Source organism: Neovison vison, chromosome 4 (assembly GCF_020171115.1).
Source record: "Neovison vison isolate M4711 chromosome 4, ASM_NN_V1, whole genome shotgun sequence".
NCBI lineage: Eukaryota > Metazoa > Chordata > Mammalia > Carnivora > Mustelidae > Neogale > Neogale vison.
The window spans coordinates 218,921,749-218,942,071 of NC_058094.1; the positions used below are offsets into that span (position 1 = coordinate 218,921,749).

The window sequence follows — 20,323 nt, forward strand, 5'->3', positions numbered from 1 at the left end:
GTATTTTAAACTTAGGAAATAGAAAATATAGTCCAAGGATAGTGTGTGGTTCTTTCCTCATTCTACCACTGCGAGGAGATTACTTTACCCATCCTTGTCCCTTATTCCCCAATGTCTTGAATATCCAGAATTTCTCTATCATTTCCATATTTGAGACACTTGGGAGTTCTCGGTTCTCAAGTTCTTTTTATTCTTTGTTTATTCTTTTTTTAATTTATTTTTTACGTGGGTAGCTCAGTAGGTTGAACATTGGTTTTGAACCAATTGGTTGGTTCAACCAATGGTTCAACCATTGGTTCAACCAATTGGTTGAACACTTTTTTTTTTTTAAATTAACATATAATGTATTATTTGTTTCAGGGGTACAGGTCTGTGATTCATCAGTCTTATACAATATGCAGCACTCACCACAACACATACCCTTCCCAATGTCCATCACCCAGCCACTCCATCCCACCCACCCCCCTCCAGTCCAGCAACCCTCAGTTTGTTTCCTGAGATTTAGAGTCTCCTATGGTTTGTCTCCCTCTCTGGTTTCTTCTCATTTCAGTTCTCAAGTTCTTTACCAAAGTTCTCAACCAGAGGACTGGTACCCCCTTTCTTGACTTTTTTAATTACATGGTCTGTGACTAAGCCCAATTTGCCCTTCCTTCACCTCCTCTCAGCCATATCTGCCTCTGGAATCTTCTACTGCTCTGAGGTTTTACTCTCTTTGGATCCAGATGAATTTTTCACCTGGTTCTGGAGCTGCAAAGCTTCCTGTTGGACTTGATTTATGGTTGTTGACCCTGTCCTGATGTTCTGTTTTTCACTTCTTACGTATTTACTAGCTCTTCTCCTGCAGCATACTGCATTCAGTACAGCAGTGAGAGAAAGCTTGGCCATTCTTACGAGATATTATTCCAGAACCCACAATCTTAGCCACAAGTGAAAGCTTCAGACTCTTTGAATAAGAGAAATAGCAGGAAAATAGAAGCCACAATCTGTTGTGATTCCATGGACCCCCCCCTATAATTTTGGGGCTTAGAGCACAAGACCGAGAATCTGAATTTGGGGGTTCTGTTTCAGTCTGTGATGTCTGTTGGCTTTAGACAATGTTAAGTACTCTTTTTATTCTCAACTTTCTCATTTGTAAGGGGGGGATGAAAGATAACCTCAAGGGTTTATTATGAGCATTAAATGAGATAATGGATATAACCCTGGTATAGTGTGATAAGCGCTCATTTCATTTTTTGTTCTTGGTTTTTCACATCATGGTGAGATATGGGCAGAGACACAACCAAGAAAAAATAGGCTAGTGGTGTGATGCATTTCCACTTGGAAATTTTATTTTGAGTTTGAGGGAAGTAGCGGCTTGTAGAGTTAATGACAAAGCCAGTGGGATGCAGAGGGAATAGTAGGGTGTCATTTTTCTTTAGTGATGCTCTCAATCCAGGATACGTATTTGTGAACATTAGTGTAGATTCCGACATCTCCTCCCATGAAGTGTCCTACCTCGATCCCCTGGAGTTTGTTTTTGCAGATCACGGTAGCGACGGCCACCTCCTACCAGAGATAGTACAGAGAGAGAGACAGAGAGAGATGGTCAGATCTTGTCACAGGAGTCCTCTTGTCCCCAACATGGATGAGCTCTGCCCAGGGGTAGCATGCTGGATCATGAAAACAGCCCCAGATCAGGGGACAGGAAGCTTTGGATCTAGTTGAGTTCTAGCCTTGTTTCTTCTTGAGAAAGTCAGAGGAAAACCTCTCTAGAACTGTAACTCTCTAGAACTGTAAAATGAATCAAACCCCATTTTTCTCTGGACTGGTGAAGCCAGTTTCCATGGTGAAGTTTGAATTTTTTTTTTAAAGCCCATTTTGACCTGCAACTATGAGAATAATAAATCTAGCAAAATGGAGGTTTTGCATGACATGCTTTAATGAATAAGGACATCTATAAGGGGGGCCCATTGCTGAAGGAACAATGGGGGCTTTGCCGCAGCCTTATCAAATTCTCAAAAAATAGTGAGAGGATGAGGGCATTCTAATTTTTTTAATGTCATGATTGGTTAACTAGATACATACAGGCAAATAAACTGAATATAGAGAAAAAGATTACCCCAAAAATTCGGCTGAAGACTTTCACAAATTTGACACATAAGGAGTTCCGGTGGCTTTTTCCTTGTTCGGTGTTCTGGCACTCTTTATCAGACATCACAGGGGCCTCCAGGTTCTGCCTTAAATCAGGGTGTCTGCCTGAGGGAAGACAGGACAGAAGAAGCCTTCCTGGTTGCCTTTATTATGGAGCCCCTCCAACCACTACCCTCTATTTCCACTGGTGTTTTGTGTGTATGTCTGAAGAAAAAAGGAATGAGAAAAGGGAATGACCTCATGCATGAGTATGAGAGTTAATCCAGAGGATTTAAAAATGGGCTTTATGTCGCTTTAAGAAACAGAATTTCCTTTCTATTCTGTTTCCCATTTTGGAGGAATAAGAGGTGACTTGACTACCCTTCTCTGATGTTCCTCTACATGCAGAATGAACCATATGCAGTGGAGGAGCCCAGCCCCTTCAGTGGCAGTTGTGCCTGACAGGAATGGTGTGGCCTCTGCGCAGAGTCAGATGGCCTGGTGGCTTCAACACCTGAAGCCTCAAGGAGGTAGTGGTGTGCCGCCATCCTGGGAAGGGAGGAGCTTTGGACTTCAGGGTGGGTCTCTTTTTGCTAGACCACTCGTGGTCTCTTCCCATTCTCCTTTCCTCTCTTCCCAGCTGTGTGGACACAATGCTCCTCTTCTGATTTGCTGTGGGGGGTACACTCACCGTTGTTGTCTTGGCTCCAGTCCAAACCTGAGAGCAGGCACACGGTGCCTGGCCGGACACTGCTGGTGGCAAGGGGAAGGGGCTGGACTTTGTTGTTGAGTCTGGCAGGTTTCTCCAGCTTAATGAGCATGAGGTCATCCTGGGGGTTGCTGTGGCTGAAGTTCCAGTAGCGGATAATCTGGATGGGGTTAATTGCCTGTTCTGTGCCATCTCTGACTCTGATCCTGAAATTTCCCAGCAGCACTTTCAGGTTTCTGGAGGGAGAAGGTGTTGGAAGTAACCAGTGTCACCGTCACCACCGTCACCATGATCACGGTCATCGTTATCATTGTCCTCAAAGACGATACTGACTGTTACAATGTGTCAGGTACCATATCAGTTGCTTTACCTGGAGTCTGGATTACCTCATTTACGACGCATCACAAAACTGGGAAGTGGATTCTATTTTTAATCCATTTTGCATGTGAAGTAATGGAGACATACAGTAGTAATTCACCTACGGTCACACGGAAAAGGGGGAGCCTTTAACTGCTGTGTTTTCATGCGGCATCCTTAATGTGGTAGTGTTTTCTGCCACTTGTATGGGCAGAAAAATATTACTTTCCCTCCACTCTGGCTCCAGCCTATCCAACCGGGCATTTCATTCTGGTGGACGTAAGAGAATGGGATGCCCTGAGTGCTGGCGCTCTGTTTGCTTCCTCAGATCCACTCACGAGCCTACTTCATCCTGCTCTCTACCTCTGGAAGGTGATAAATGTAGATTAAATCGATGGATTCTCTTGTCCTCTGGTCTCTGATTAGGTGTTGGTTGGGAGTATTGGGAGGGACAATGAGGGGGAGTACTTATTCCCAGCTACCTTCTCCCAGGGCTGTCAACCGTGCTTCCTATGGAGCCGTCCCTCCACACGGTGCTTCCTCCTTCCTCTCTCTCCTCCCCAGCCTTCCCCACTGCCCTTCTTGTACCATTCTCTCCTCTTGCCCCTTAATACCTTTCTAGTACTAATCCTAGCGGTACTGAACTATTCTCAATATGTCTAATTCGAGTGCACCCTCAGTTAACCTGCTGGTCCCTTAACTCAGACACATTCATATTGTCACTAAGAAACTTGAAAAAACTGAGGAGGCATGCCCTGTGGGGCGGGTATTTCCTCACTACTGACATGTGGGGCTGGGTGATTCCTGTGGGGGCTGGCCTGCGCACTCTAGGATGATCAGGGTCCTCCTGGCCAAGGCCTCTGTTTGCTAGATGGGTGCCAAGAACACAGCGCATTCTCAGTGCATTGTGACAAACCGAAAATATTTTCAGATTTTGCCACATGCACCCTGGAAGGGAAAGTTGCCTCCCTTTGAGCACCACTGAGGTAGAATGAGGGGGGCTGCTTCAGGGGGTGGGGAGGGGGAGGGTTCCCAGCACTCACGGTAAGTAGCAGTGAGCTGGGGCCAGCACCCAGTTGTTTTTGATGAGGACACCCACGCAGGGGTTGAAGTGAGACTTGAGGTATACCAGATACGGAGCATGGTCCTCTTTCTGCACAGACGAGTGAGCAGAGAAAACTGTCCCTGGGAAAGTAATCAGTATTCTTAATACACAGAACATTCTTAATAGGTAAGTCATGTCTTACCTGTCTTACTTGTCTTAAAACATGTGTTAATCAGCAGTTTCCTAGTTGGGAAGGAATATGAGCAATTTTATTTTATTTTTAAATTTTTAAATTTTTAAATATTTTATTTATTTCTTTGACAGAGATCATAAGTGGGCAGAGAGGCAGTCAGAGAGAGATGGGGGGAAGCAGGCTCCCTGCCGAGCAGAGAGCCTGATGCGGGGCTCCATCCCGGACCCTGAGATTATGACATGAGCTGAAGGCAGAGGCTTAACCATTGAGCCACCCAGGCATCCCAATATGAGCAATTTTAAAGAAGTAATGAATTGGCCAGGAGATGTGAAAGTGTTTGACCCCCTTCTTCTAGTAAAAATCACATACTATTTTATCTAATGTTTATAATAATAATTTTTGGTTTAATGTTGATACTGTTAAAATCTAAGAAAGTACAGTGGAAGAGGCTCTCTTTCACTGTAGGTAGGGACATGAATTAATTCTGCCTGTTTGAAAAACATTTAGAGCTAGACATCAAGAGTGTAAATAGTGCATCACCTATGACCTAATAATTCCAACCACAAGGATCCATTCCAAAGAAATATTCAAGTGTAGACAAAGATTATGAATGTGTGCTCATTTTAGGACTCTTTATAATAGCTAAATATTAGAAATATTAATGTCCAATATAGTAATCTAAAGCACTGAAACGGAAAAGTACATCAACATATGGAACATTATATACATATTAAAATTATATTTATAAAGAATATTAAACAACAAAGGAAATACTGATAAACTTTCATTAAGCTAATAATATGAAACATGTACATCAATCCAGTAATCCAATCATCTAAAAACAAGCAAAGGAAAACAAAAACCATTTAAATGCAAAAGTAAATAAAATAAAGCCTCAGAATAAATTTAAAGTGTTAGCATGTGCTGAGCGAGAGGTGGGATTATGAACAATGTTTCTTTTTTTCTACTTTTTAATATTTCCAAATTTTTAATATGAACATGTAACTTAAAAAAGTGAATTATTAAAAAAAACGCTTGAGACGATAGGGAGGAAGTCTGTTTGTAGTGTCAGAAATAAAATACTATTCTTGTCTCAGCTGTCTTTGGTTCTTCCATGATCCTCCCCGAGCCGTAGCCTATACTGCCCCACACGCTTTTTGATCACACAGAAATCCCAAGGGGGAAAAACGTGGCATATTAATAAGGACAAGAGGCTCTCAGCTCTTGTTCTAAGTGCTTTACATGGATTTATTTAACATTTGCACAACATGTCTATAATACAGGTAGTAATATCCCCATTTCGACAAAAGAGACTGCGGCACAGATGGATTAAGTAATTTGTCCAAGCCCACACAGCGAATAGTGTTGCAACACGGAGTGGTGGGGAATGCCTCACCAGCAAATTCTGGCATCAGAAGGACTTCTTGGAGGTCAGGGGGTGCAGGAGGTAGGGACCTTGCATTTGATCTTGTTTCTACTTCTTCATTCCCTCATTCTGAGTCTCTTAACTTTTGAAACAGGAGGAAATCAGACTTCGAAATGAGTTCTTTGTCCCTGTGACTACACTGGGACCTGCTCTGTGGGGGACGAGACCCACATTTTGGAATCATCGCAGGGAACACTCATTGTTGAGCAGTCTCCTAGGCAAATGGGCACCATCGCCCACTCTGTGGCTTAGCACTGGAACAGTGGGCTCAGCGTCCTGCGAGACTTTGTGGGGGTCTCGGAAGGGAGATGCCTAGTTCTGTCCGTGACTGGTTTTCTTAGGCTCTTCTTTTGTACCCTTCACACAGCCCAATCTGCCTCACTCCAGTCACTCCACTTACATTAACCTGTGCCTTATAGGATGGAGTAGAAGGTCATGGATACATACCAGCAAGGACACCCAAATAGAAGATAAATTTCATAGCAGTCCAGATCTTTCCCTGTGAGATGCAGACAATCAGCAGAGTATGAAGCTCTCAGGACAGTGTTCTCCTCAGGAATGCCTGGTAGAATCAGTGGATATGGCTAGGTAAGGGGACATGAAATGGGATGGGAAAACAGCTCTGGGCATAAAGAGGGGGGTGGAAGAGGGCTCCAGGTACACAATGAAGATGGGCTTCTGCTCGAGGGAAGATGGACTGTTCTCTCTTGGGTCTTTCAGGGAAGGAAAAAAAAAAAAAAGCCCAGTTCCTTAGACTTCCAGATCCAGGTCCCTCGACCTTACTGTCCCTAAAAGCCCATCTGCCTCAAATCAGCTGTCTGTGGGGAAGGGAGCTCTAGAAACTTCCACATGGAGTTTCTGAGGTCAGGGCTGTGAGGGACAAGATTCGCCACCTTAGCTCAGGCGGTGTCCCCAGGTTTGCTCTGAAACACCTAATACTTATCCCTTTCCTCAGCCCCTCCCATCTTTATTACCCTTCCTTCCTCTTTCCCTGTGATCACTGTTTGTTTCATCACTCCGCCATCATCACCAGCTTGGTCTGTTATCCTGGTCCCCAGCTCTGAGCTAAGGACATGTGGGAATGAAAAGCACTCATAGAGCAGTTAGTTTGACAGCTGGGGAATGGTCTGTATTCTAGGTTATATTAAATTGAGGACCTACTGTGTATTGGTGACAATTCAGAAGGCAGGACCCGTCAGTGCTTTTTACCTAATGAAAAGATTTCTCAGCCGATAATAAACTGCTAGGGTCATCTTTGGAGAATTCAGAGCACACTCTAACAAGAACACTTTCAGTAATACCTCTTAAATCCCTAAATTCTTTATAGACACTGCCAGTGGTGATTTCATATCAGGGCAGTCTGAGATGTAAAATTAATTATTCTTTGTATCACTCTAGCCCTTTAAAGTCTCATAAGCTCATAATCTCATGCCAATGGGACAATAAGCCTTCAAAGAGGAAACAAGGCTGGTACCATTTTTTTTTTTCTTGGTCTGTAGATAACAGAACTAAAACAGAATTTACACCAGTGTCTCAAAATCACACATGATTAGAAAGACTAGAAATAGAATCTAGGCCTTATTATTGGAGACACATAGCTTTTCAACTGCATTCTCCAGGCTTCAGCTAATCAACTGGCATTCCTACATCTTGAAAAAGATACATTTCCTCACACAAATTCCCTGAAGTGTAAAATGAAAAAGAGACATGGCACATACTTTCCTGACCCTCACAGTGGACACAGAGGTCCACTGGGGAATAGGGCTGGTTTGTGAAATGTGCTTGAGGTTCAAAGACAGGATGGATCTGTGTAAAGTTTTCTGTGGGGAGGGTAGGATTAGTTAACAGAGTTGAAATTTGAGAGAGAGATATTCTTTACTCTGAGGTTGTTGGGCCTAGATTTTTTTTGGAAAGCTTATGGACCAGGAGGGGAGTTTGAGGCCTTTCCAAAGACAACAGATTTTCTGGAGGAGGCTGGTACTGGGGACTACTACCTGTCTATGAGTTTCAAATCAGTATCTCTAGCCCAGACCTCCTGTCCCACATATAGAACTGCCTCCTTGAAACCATTTTTTTTTTGCATCTGCTTGAGGTTCCTGAAATTTAGCATGTCAGAATTTTATCCTTTCTTCCTCTAGCTTTTCAAATGCATTCTTTGCCTGTTTTTCTAATTGTAGGAGATTACCTACCATTTGTTTGATTTCTCCCTTTTTCTCACCACTCAACCTTAAACAGTTCTACTTCCAGAAGTCTCTTAAATCCATCCTTATCTTTTCATTCTCACAGCTGTCATCCTAATGCAGGCCATAATCTTGCCACGTTTGAACTAATATGTGTGCCCATCTGGTGTTGCTCAACTTGAGATTCTCCTTTTTATTTAGAATTGGTTTTTTTTTTCCCCTTTAGAATGCATATGAAATCATGTCAGTCTCCTTTTAAAAACTCTTCAGTAGTTCCCTGTTGTCTGTAGAGTAAACCCCTAGCATGCTTTAACGGCCTCCCTTGAACCTCTTCCATCTTCTCCTCATAACCCTCTCTCCCTAGCTTCTTTCCCCCACCCTGCCCCTGCCCCCCTGCCCCACATAATTTTTACAGGCTTAGCAAACTACTTTCAAGTGTGGGATTTCTTGTTTCAATACAAATACCTTTTTATATTATTTTAGCTGTTGAGTGCTTCTTTTAGTTTATCAATCCTATTTATTTTTTTCTGAAAGATTTATTTATTTAAGAGAAAGAAAGAGAGAGAAAGAGAGAGAGCAGGGGGAGGGGCAGAGAGAGAGAGAGAGAGAACCCTTAAGCAGACTCCCTTGCTGTACAAGGAGCCCATCTCAGGGCTGGATTCCACGACCCTGAGACCATGACCTGAGCTAAAATCAAGAGTCAGCCACTCAACAACTGAGCCACCCTGGTGCCCCCACTTTTTTCTTTTTTGTTTTAGGATACTGATAATCTGATATGGACATCATTCTTAAAGCTGTTTGAAAAAATAACTTTAGAATTCTGTGGATGGATGTGTGTGTGTGTGTTTGTGTGTGTATGTTTGATACTCAGCATTTCCTCATGTTGGTAATTTTTTGTTATTAAGTTCTATATTAGTATTATTACAAATTCCTTGTGCACTGGAGATGCATCTGCTTCTAGCCTCATTGCACAAACCATCAGGTTTACAGAGACTCTAATTCTGTTATTGTTTCATTCTGCCACCTAACTGATTTTCTATTTAGATAATATTCCTGTCCTATTCCACCACCAAAAATCAATTTGAAAAAGTCAACTTTTGAAAAAGGCAACTTTTGGAAAACTTCAATTCACTTCACCCCCCGACAGTGTATTCAATGATATATGCATACATGCATATATGCTCGTATACAAGTAAAATGAATGACAGCGATGATATAAGGGAAAGGAAAGAGAAGTCAGAATTATTTTATTATCATTAGGTACTCACACTATCCATGAACTGACACAGTGTTTTTGGAAGTGGACAACGGTTAATTGTAAATTTATATTGCAAACTCTAAGGCAACCAGATAAAAAACATTAAAAAAAAAAAAAGTAAGTCAAGCAGAGAGAGTCAATTATCATATGGTTTCACTTATTTGTGGAGCAAAACAAATATCATGGAAGACAAGGGGTGTTAGAGAGGAGAAGGGAGTTGGGGCAAATTGGAAGGGGAGGTGAACCATGAGAGACTATGGACTCTGAGAAACAATCTGAGGGTTTTGAAGGGGCGGGGGGTGGGAGGTCGGGGGTACCAGGTGGTGGGTATTAGAGAGGGCACGGATTGCATGGAGCACTGGGTGTGGTGCAAAAATAATGAATACTGTTATGCTGAAAATAAATAAAAAATAAATTTAAAAAAGTATAATGGATATGCTAAGAAAGGAGAGAGACTAAAATAATATAAAATACTCCATTTAAATCACAAGTGGCAAACCAAAAAAAGTGAAAGACAAAGCCTTTTTGAAAAAGGATAGAATGAGAGGGCAAGAGATCCCTGCATACAGGAGGGCAGTGTAGTAAGAAAGATTTGGAGCTCTGAAAAGAGCCACTCGTGTTGGTGTTGGTTGGGAGCTTTTGTCCAAATGGCATCTGCGGTTGTGAGACATGACCTGTGCAAGTGAAGTCGTTCTCAGGAGAGGTGGCTAGGCACTACCTGCATGAAGGGGAGGAGGGCAGTGTCACACAGGAGGGTGGGACACAGCTGTGCTTCATCAGAGCGGCCCAGAACAGACAGGGGCCAATGGGGACATGTAGAGGGAGGGGGGCTGGTCACACATTGTGGGGAAGGGACTGCTGAGAAGAACGGAGAGGCTTGGGGGAGGAACGTGGGATGACTTTTAACTCCACGGAAGGGTTAGTTACTTGACTCCTGCATTGGAATTCTTTTCTTTAGATGAAGTAGATAAAGCTCAGACCCATGGACCTCATCTTCCCATAGGGCAGGCTTCAGTTAGACTGAGAAGATCTCCGGCTGTGACGGGTGACTCTGCTTTCATGCCGAGGATCAAGAGTAGAAGGAGAAACCTCTAGATGACAGACTTCTGTAGAATCCTTATCCTCTGGTCTCCACCTGCACCTTCTGCTGTCTCGATTCCCCAGGCAGGATATAAATTCTGTGCCTTCTTTGTGCCTGTTAATTTCCACTACATCCTTGTCCTCAGCACAGGATTCGGGCATCAACATGAATTGTATCCTATTAACCTTGCTGATGGTGACTGGTGAGTGACTCAAGGTAACTCTTTGTCAAGTTTATTAGGACTCTCTTGGGGGGTGAGGCTGTGGTGCTGTGTTGGGGAGGGAGAGCTGGTGGATCAGGGGCCTGAAAGTTTGGGAAATGGGTGATACATTACTCATTTTCTGTACAGGCTCCATCATTGGTAGGACCCAAGTAAAACTTTCTATTACGGGCTCAGATCTCCTCCCAATGCTTATGCAGTTCGTGGGCTAAACCATGGGGGTATACCAGAAGGGATGATGGAGATTGGAGCCTGGAAGGGGGCATAGGAATGTGTAAAAGACATAGGAAACAAAAAAGCAGGTGTTCTGCTGTAAGGGTCGAAAGGAAAAGGTTGATTTTGTTCTTTAAAATGTAATGTACAACAATAAGAATAATAACTATCACCACCACTGCCATAAAAGCACATAACTACATAGTGGTTTTATAACAGACACTGCTCTCTTCATATCAACTTTGTGAGAAAAGTATTATTATTGTTCTCTCTCTCTCTCTCTCTCTCTCTCTCTCTTTTTTTTTCCATGAGGAACGAAGGCATGGAGTAATTAGGTAACTTGCCTGCAATGAAGTTGGTATGGCTCTGTAATTAGGCATTATGCTCTTCTACCTAGTTATATGGCCAGGGACAATACCCTAACCTCTCTGAGCCTCAGTTTCCAAATGTGCAACATGAGAAAACTGTCTGTCTCTTAAGGACATCAGTGCTTCCTAAACTTGTATTAGACTGAGTGGAGTTAGCCAAGTTAAGGGGGGTGAGGGGTGTGTAGGTTGTTTCTGACAGAGGTGAATGTGGTCTATCTTGGTGAATGTTCCATGTGGGCCTGTGAAATGTGTGTGTTCTGCTGGTTTTACAAAAGCAGCCTATACTTATCAACTACATCCAGTTGGCCGAAGGTGCCGTGGACTTAAATGATATCCTGACTGTTTTTTCTGCTTTCTAGAACTGTCCATTCCTGATAGAGAAACGTGTTGAAGTCTCCAAGTAGGAGAATGGGTTTATCTATTCTTCTCTGTAGTTCTATCAGCTTTTACCTTATATAGTTTGATGCTCTATGATTATGCACATGCACACTAAGGATTGTTATGTCTTCTTGGATCATTGATCCCTTTATTATAATATAATAATGCCTGCCTTTATCTCTAATAACTTTCCTTAAAGTCTGTTATGTTTGAAATTAATATAGCTACCCCTGCTTTCTTTTGGGTAGTGTTAGTGGGGTCTATCTTTCTCCATCCATTTACTTTTGGTGTGTATGTCTTTATATTTAAAGTGGGTTTAGAGGGCCCTGGCTGGCTCAGTCGGAGGAGCGCGCAACTCTTGATCTTAGGGAAGCCCCGTGTTGGGTATAGAGATTACTTAAATAAATAAAACTTAAAAAAATTTAAAGTGGGTTTATTGTAGACAACAAACACTTGGATCTTATATTTTGATTCATTCTAACAATCTCTGTGTTTTAACTGGTGCATTTAAACTGCTGTATTTATAGTGAATATTGATATAGTTGGATTACTATCCACCATATTGCTATTGTTTTCTATTTGTTTTATGCTTCTATTTTTCCTTTCACTTCTTTTGGTTTGCCACTTGTGATTTTAATGGAGTATTTTATATTACTTTAGTCTCTCTCCTTTCTTAGCATATCCATTATACTTCTTTTTTTTTAAATATTTTTTATATAGTTGCCTTAGATTTTGCAATATAAATTTACAATTAATCGTGTCCACTTCCAAAAACACTGTGTCATTTCATGGGTAGTGTGAGTACCTAATGATAATAAAATAATTCTGACTTCTCTTTCCTTTCCCTTCCATCATTGCTGTCATTCATTTTACTTGTATATGAGCGTATATGCATGTAAGCATATATCATTGAATACACTGTCGGGGGGTGAAGTGAATTGAAGTTTTGCATTTACCAGCACATTTCCATGTTGAAGGGTGAGAATTGAAATGCACATCCCTACTGTGCTCCATTTACCAGGAGATGGAGGAGGCAATGTTCTGAGTAGCTCTACCTTACATAGCCTTGTTCAATATAGTTGTCAAATGATGAAGGCTTGGCAACCTGCTGGGTCTTGGGGACATAGGGCCGTGTGTGGTGGAGGGAAGGAAGCAGAGTACTGTTAACTTTGCCTCAGACTCCTCCGTCAGCCTCCTGGCCACTGTGCAGAGGCTCAGCTTTCCCCTGAGCTCCATTCATACAACCCTGCTTGAGAAATTGGAGTATTGCCTGTTTCCACTGGGAGTGAGGGTGGAATATTAGCCCCTCAGTCAGCCTTGCGCAACCCATGGCAGGCGGGCATTTTCCCATTGTTTGGGAACATTGCCACTTCCCATTGTTTAGTTAGAGTAGGGTAGGTGTTGTCAAAAAGAGTTCTTTTGTGTTCAGCTATCCTTTTCCCTTTCCTCTGGCTCGGAGGAGCATGTTTTTCTTGAAGTTTTTAAAAAATTTGTTTTGTTTTTGTTTTTTGGCTTTGCTTTTTGGCGGTTCTGGATTATAGGCTACTCTGCTCCAGTGCTCTATCTTGGATCTATGAGATGTAAGAATACTGAGGGAAGTTAGTGTTATGTTGTTCCTTAAGTCCCCAGGTTCCTTAGGTAGTCCACTTTCATCTTTCCATTATTCAGAGTCTATCTATGTTTGTTGTGTTTATTGTGTGGGGTTTTTAGTTGTAAAAGGGAAAAACTGGGAGCGGGGAATGGGGCTACTCCTTCTTGGATCAAATGGAAAGTTGAGCTCTAATGCTTGAGGGGCTGATAGAAGATGAGAGCCTGGTAAAGTACCTTATGAGGCAGGAGAAATTAAAAATGTAATTTACACCAGTCAGAAGAGTTTGTTTCTAGGAGGAGGAAGTAGTTAATGTGTTCTATGCCTGTGACAAATTAAGAAAATTAAAGTGCAGACACAGTGAAGACATATAGCTGCATTAATATGGAGTTAAAATTTGCCTAAGGTATTATTCAAAGACATTAGGACAAGGGTCTCTGAAGAGTAATAAGAACATAATTAAAAATTATATGCAAACAATGAATCATGGAACACTACATCAAAAACTAATGATGTACTGTATGGTGACTAACATAAAATAATAAAATAAAAAAATAAAATGGTGAATAAAAGAATCTAAATCAGGTAGAGAGGGAAGATAAAATAGGCAGGACCAGCTGGAATGCAGGGGTAAGGATACAAGGTATAAGTTTCTAATGAGTTCTTAGAATCAGTGACTATAAATCTTGGTCAAGAGTGAGTTAGGACATCAGGGCTTTGGTGGGAAGAAATCTGAGCATTTTTAGAGTAAATACCAATATTTAGTTGGCAGCTCAGCCTGGAATATAACTCAGTTTTGATTAGGAGGAACCCATTCCACAGCTTTCCTTGGAAGGACCAGTGGCTTGAAGGAAATGTATTGTTGCTGCAGCTAGTAGTAGTGCAGACTTCTTAAAGCTAACGAGGGATGGTCTGGAGTCGGGAATAGATTGTGGGAATTAAGTAAGACTGAATTTATGCATTGGATTATTTTAGAGTAGGAAGGAATGTGAAGATTATCTGCATTCTCAATTTTTTTGAGCATGAGAACCTCTTTTAAAGTATTTTGACTCTTTGAATGATAATTCTTTATTGAATACTTACGTAATGCAAAAAGGTAACTTAACTATCTTTGTTAAAGCAATGTGTATTTTATTAAATACTGTTTACTGGATTTCCTGTTAACTTTACTTTTGAGGTAGGTCTTGTGTCCATCCACCCACTTATATGCTCTTCTCCGTCTCCACCACTGCCAGTTGAGTGCAAGTCACATCACTTTGTGCCAGGACTACTACTACAGTAAGCCTAACTGTTTCTTCTCTTGCCCTTTTCCAATTCATTTCTTGTTTTTTTTTTTTTAAAGATTATTTATTTATTAGAGAGAGAGAGGAGAGCAGGTGTGAGAGCAAGCATATGCAGGGGGAGGGGCAGAGGGAAAGGGAAGAAACAGACTCCCTGCTGAGCAGGGAGCGCAAGGCAGGGCTGGATCCCAGGACCCTGAGATCATGACCTGGGCTGAAGGCAGACTGAGCCACCCAGGCACACTTCTAGTCCATTTTTAATCAAAATCCAGTGATTTTTTAAAAAATAATTGGATCACATAACTTTTGTATATTCAAATTCTTTAGTAGATTTTTTTACACTCAGAGTAAAATCCAGACTCCTGAGCATGGCTTTCAAGCCCTGCTTGATGAGGTCCCTGCCTCCTCTAAAGCCTCATCCTAGGGCAATCTTTTCCTCAGCTTCTGTGCTTCAGTCTCCTTGGCTCTCTTCAGATTCTTGAGCCCTCATAGTCCTTTCTCCTCTTTGAACTTTTGTCCATGCAGTTCCTCTCCTGAAAAATCTTTCTTCTGCTCTTCCCATAGCTGGTTTTTCTCATCTTTCTGTCTCAGATCACCCGTCATTTACCCAGAAAATACTTCTTTGCACACCCAAATTAGATTCTTCATTTACTCTTATTATGTTTTCTCATGGAACACTGTCACTTTCTCATCACAATTTATAACTGTCCATTTATGTACTTATTTGCTTGTTGTCTATCCCCTTCCTTTCCTGGAGGCAAAGTCTACTTCTATCTTGGATACCCTTTTATATTTAATATGCAATATGTTGCCTGGCACATAGTAAGTATTCAAGAAATACTTTTAAAAATAAATGCACACATATATGAATTTGAGAAAAAAGTACACACACATAAATACAACATTAACTCTTAGTCTTCTGATGATGCTTGTTTCACATATGGATCAGAAAACCATTTCATTAATTTCAGAGCCTCCCAGTGGACCCCTGCACACAAGGTGTATTTTACTCCAACCCATTATTTCATTTGTATAATTCATACATATTGAGTTCCTGCCAGACACTGTCCGAGTTAGTGGGGGATATTGTATAAGTCATTGTTCCTTCACTACTTATCATCTACAGGTGAAAACCCCATAGACCCAGAAACATAAATTGACAAAGCAAGAGAAGCCCAAATTGAAAAAAGTGACAATGACAAGAAAGGGTCAGAGAAAATCTCCAGAAACAACAACAAAACAAGTAATAGAATGGCAATAAATACATATCAATAACTATTTTGAAAGTGAATGGACTAAACACTCTAGTCAAAAGACACAGATGTGTCTTTAACATCTTCTCAGATGTTATTTAAGGAAATAATTAGAACTACATTTAAAAAATAATATGAAAACACGTTCCTCATCATAACAATATAAAATGTTATCAAACTAGGTACAAAAATAAAAACATAACTAAATACATGACTATTTCCATATGATGAAATATTATGCAAGTATTAAAAAGAACATTTACAAAGTCACAGGCTATAAATCACCATACAGAAATGGATTAAAAAACAAGACGTATCTATATGCTGCCTACAAGAGACTCATTTTAGATTAAAGTCACATGCAGACTGAGAGTGAGGCAGTAGAGAAACATTTATCACACAAGTGAATGTCAAAAGAAAGCTGGAGTAGCAATACTTATATCAGACAAAGTAGATTTTATCCTAAACTATAGCAAGAGATGAAGAAGGGCACTATATAATAACAAAAGTGACAATCCAACAAGATAATATAACAATTATAAATATTTATACACCCAACATGGGAGCACCCAGATATATAAAATAATTATTAACAAACAGAAAGGAATGAATTGACAATAACACAATAATAGTAGGGGACTTTAATATCCCACTTAAATTAATGGGAAGATCATCTAAACAGAAAATAAACATGGAAGAGTGGCTTTGAGTGACACATTGGACCAGATGGACTTAACAGATATATGCAGAACATTCCATCCTAAAACAGAGTACACATTCTTTTCAAGTACACATGGAACATTCTCCAGAATAGGTTGCATTTTAGGTCACAAAACAAGTCTCAACAAATACAAAAAGGTTGAAATCATACTATGCACCTTTTCTAACTTGTAGTTAGTTTTCAGTTCAGAAGCTAACTAGAAGTTAGCTACAAGAAAAAATTTGGAAAGACCACGAATACATAGAGGTAAAACAACATGCTACTAAAAAATAAGTGGCCACCAGGAAATCAAAGAAGAAATAAAAAAATACATGGAAACAAATAAAAATGAAAACACAACAGTCCAAAACCTATGGGATGCAGCAAAAGCAGTCCTAAGAGGGAAGTATATAGCAATATAGGACCACCCCAAGCAATAAGAAAAAAATCTCAAGCACTCTAACCTTACACCTAAAGGAACTACAAAAAGAGCAACAAATGAAGCCTAAAGCCAACAGAAGAAAGAAAATAATAAAGATTACAGCAGAAATAAATTATATAGAAACTAAAAAACAAACAAATAATAAAACAGATCAATGAAGCCAGGAGCTGGTTCTTTGAAAAAATTAGGAAAATTGATTAACCTCTAGCCAGACTTATCAAGAAGAAAAGAGAAAGGACCCAAATCAATAAAATCACTAATGAGAAAGGGGAAATAACAGCTAGTACTACAGAAATACAAATAATTATTAAAAAAATTTGAAAAACTATTATGTGAACAAATTAGATAACCTAGAAGAAATGGATAAATTCCTAGAAACATATAAACTACCAAAACTGAAACAGAAAAAAATAGGAAACTTGAACAGACTGATAACTAGCAAAGAAATTGAATCAGTAATAAAAAAAAAAAAACTCCCAAAGAACAGAGGTCCAGGGACAAATGGCTTCATGAAAGGCAAATCCTACCAAACAGTTAAAGAAGAGTTAATACCTATTCTTCTCAAACTATTCCAAAATCTAGAAATGGAAGGAAAACTTCCAAACTCATTAGATGAGGCTAGCATTATCCTAATTATAGCAGTCAGACAACAAAAAGAAATAAAGGGCATCCATATTGGCAAGGAAGAAGTCAGACTTTTACTATTTGCAGATGACATGATGCTCTATGTAGAAAACCTGAAAGACTCACCAGAAAATTACTAGAACTGATACATTAATTTAGCAAAGTCACAGGCTATAAATCACCATACAGAAACCTGTTGCATTTCTATACACCAATAATAAAGCAGCAGAAAGAGAAATCAAGGAATTGATCCCATTTACAATTTCACCAAAAACCATAAGATACCTAAGATAACACTAACCAAAGAAGTGAAAGACCTGTACTCTGAAAACTATGGAACACTGATGACAGAAGTTGAAAAGGACATGAAGAAATGGAAAGATACTCCATGCTCAGGGTTTGGAAGAACAAATATTGTCGAAATGTCTGTACTGCCCAAAGCTATCTACATGTTTAATGAAATTCCTATCCAATTTCCAACATTTTTCATAGAACTAGATGAAAGAAAAAAATTTGCATGGAATCAGAAAAGACCCTGAATAGCCAAAGCAGCCTTGGAGTGAGGGGGGCAGGAAGCAAAGCTGGAGACATCACAACTCCAGACTTTGAGTTATATTACAAAACTATAGTAACCAAAACAATATGGTACCAGCACAAAAATCGACATAGATCAATAGAACAGTATAGCAACCCAGAAATGAACTCACAGCTATATGGTGGGTTAAATTTTGACAAAGCAGGAAAGAATGTCTAATGGGAAAAAGACAGTCTCTTTAACAAATGGTGTTGGGAAAATTGGACAGCCACATGCTGAAGAATGAAACTGGACCACTTCCTTACACCATGCACAAGAATAAATTTAAAATGGACTTAAGGCGTAAATGTGAGACCTGAAGCCATAAAAATCCTAGAGGAGAACACAGGCAATAACATCTTTGACATCAGCTGTAGCAACTACACCTGAGGCAAGGGAAACAAAAAGAAAAAAAAAAAAACAACTATTGGGACTACATCGAAATAAAAGGCTTCTACACAGCAAAGGAAACAATCAACAAAACTAAAAGGCAACCTATGGAATGGGAGAAGATATTTGTAGATGACATACCTGATAAAGGGTTAGTATCCAAAATATATAGAGAACTTATAAAACTCAACACGCAAAAAAGGAATAATCCAATTAAAATATGGGGAAGATAAAGCTAGAGTAGTAGGACTCAAAGAGCCTTAAAAAATATACAGAGAGGTTTGCATTCTTGGGCAATTCCACAAAGAAATAAAAATGGCTAATATAATTTTTAAAAACTTCCTTTACTGGTAGTCAAAGAAATGGAAATTAAGTGGATAATATTTTAACTTATTCAATTACCAAATACTTTTTAATCATAATATTCTCTGCTGCCAAGGGTATGGAGAGAAAGTTTCTTACATTCTGCTGGTAATAGTGATCTTTCTGAAAAGCTATTTGGCAATATAAATTCAAACTTCCAAAATGTTCAAATCCCTTCCTCCCTTTAATTTTACTTCTCAGATGTTATTTAAGGAAATAATTAGAACTACATTTAAAAAATAATATGAAAACACGTTCCTCATCATAACAATATAAAATGTTATCAAACTAGGTACAAAAATAAAAACATAACTAAATACATGACTATTTCCATATGATGAAATATTATGCAAGTATTAAAAAGAACATTTACAAGGAATTTTAATGACATAGGTTATAAATATATATTTATATATAATCTGTATATTTGTGTCCATGAATGTCTGTAGACAGAACTGCCTACATAATTTGCAGAGCCTAGTATAAAATGAATACGCAAGATCTCGTGTTCAAAAATTATAATTCCAAGATAGCAGTAGTAGAGCCTTAAACCGAATGTAGGGCCGTTCTGAACACAAGTTCTGTGTGAGTACACAGGTCCTATGCCCTTGAAACTAGCCATCCGTACAGAAAAAATACTGAAAGAAAATATCCCAAAACATTATTAATGATTACCTTTTGGTTTGGGAATTACTGATGATTTTTTTTTACTGATTATTTTTATTTCATGTCTTTTATAAATTTTCACAATAAATATATATCGCTTTTTAAAAAATAAAATATGGGCAGAAGACATGAACAGACATTTTTCCAAAAAAGACATACAGATGGCCAATAGACTTAGGAAAACATGCTCAATATCACTTATCAGGGAAATGCAAATCAAAACTACAATATAACATCACCTCATACCTGTCAGAATGGCCAAAATCAGAAACAACAAGTGTTAGAGAGGATGTGGAGCAAAAGGAGCCCTCTTGCACTGTTGCTGGAAATGAAAACTGGTGCAGCCACTGTAAAAAACAGTATAGAGTTTCCTCAAGAAGTTAAAAACAGAACTACCCTACGATCCAGTAATACTAGGTAAATACTAGGTAAGCACTAGGTATTTACCCAAAGAATACAAATATACTAATCCAAAGGGATACATGCATCCCCATGTTTACAGCAGCATTATCTGCAATAACCAAACTATGGAAGCAGCCCAGTGTCCATTGACTGATCAGTGGATAAAGAAGAGGTGGTATATTTATACACAATGGAGTATTACTCAGCCATCAAAAAGGAGGAATACCCAACTTTTGCATCAACATGGATGGGACTGGAGGAGATTATTCTAAGTGAAATAAGCAGAGAAAGTCAATTATCATATGGTTTCACTTAATTGTGGAGCATAAGGAATAGCATGGAGGACATTAGGAGAAGGAAGGGAGAAATGAAGTGGGGGGAATCAAAGGAGGAGACGAACCATAAGACTATGGACTCTGGGAAACAAACTGGGGATTTTAGAGGGGAGGGGGCAGGGGATAGTTTAGCCTGGTGATGGGTATTGAGGAGGGCATGTATTGCATG

General features: G+C 39.7%; 2 protein-coding genes across 2 annotated transcripts in view; one reads left to right on the top strand and one right to left on the bottom strand.

Annotated features, from left to right (window-relative positions):
* Positions 1–20,323, top strand: part of LOC122904137 (probable inactive serine protease 58) — a 57,830-nt gene that overhangs the window by 24,994 nt on the left and 12,513 nt on the right. The window contains exon 2 of the mRNA XM_044244611.1: positions 3,042–3,167. Within this exon, the coding sequence (XP_044100546.1) occupies positions 3,042–3,167 (126 nt within the window). The remainder of the gene's footprint in view (positions 1–3,041; positions 3,168–20,323) is intronic.
* Positions 1,405–6,320, bottom strand: PRSS37 (serine protease 37). Its single transcript, XM_044244612.1, has 5 exons — positions 6,287–6,320; positions 4,219–4,360; positions 2,801–3,054; positions 2,099–2,235; positions 1,405–1,545 (listed from the first exon to the last, which is right to left on the bottom strand). Exons 1-5 carry the CDS (start codon positions 6,318–6,320, stop codon positions 1,405–1,407), a joined length of 708 nt encoding a protein of 235 aa, XP_044100547.1.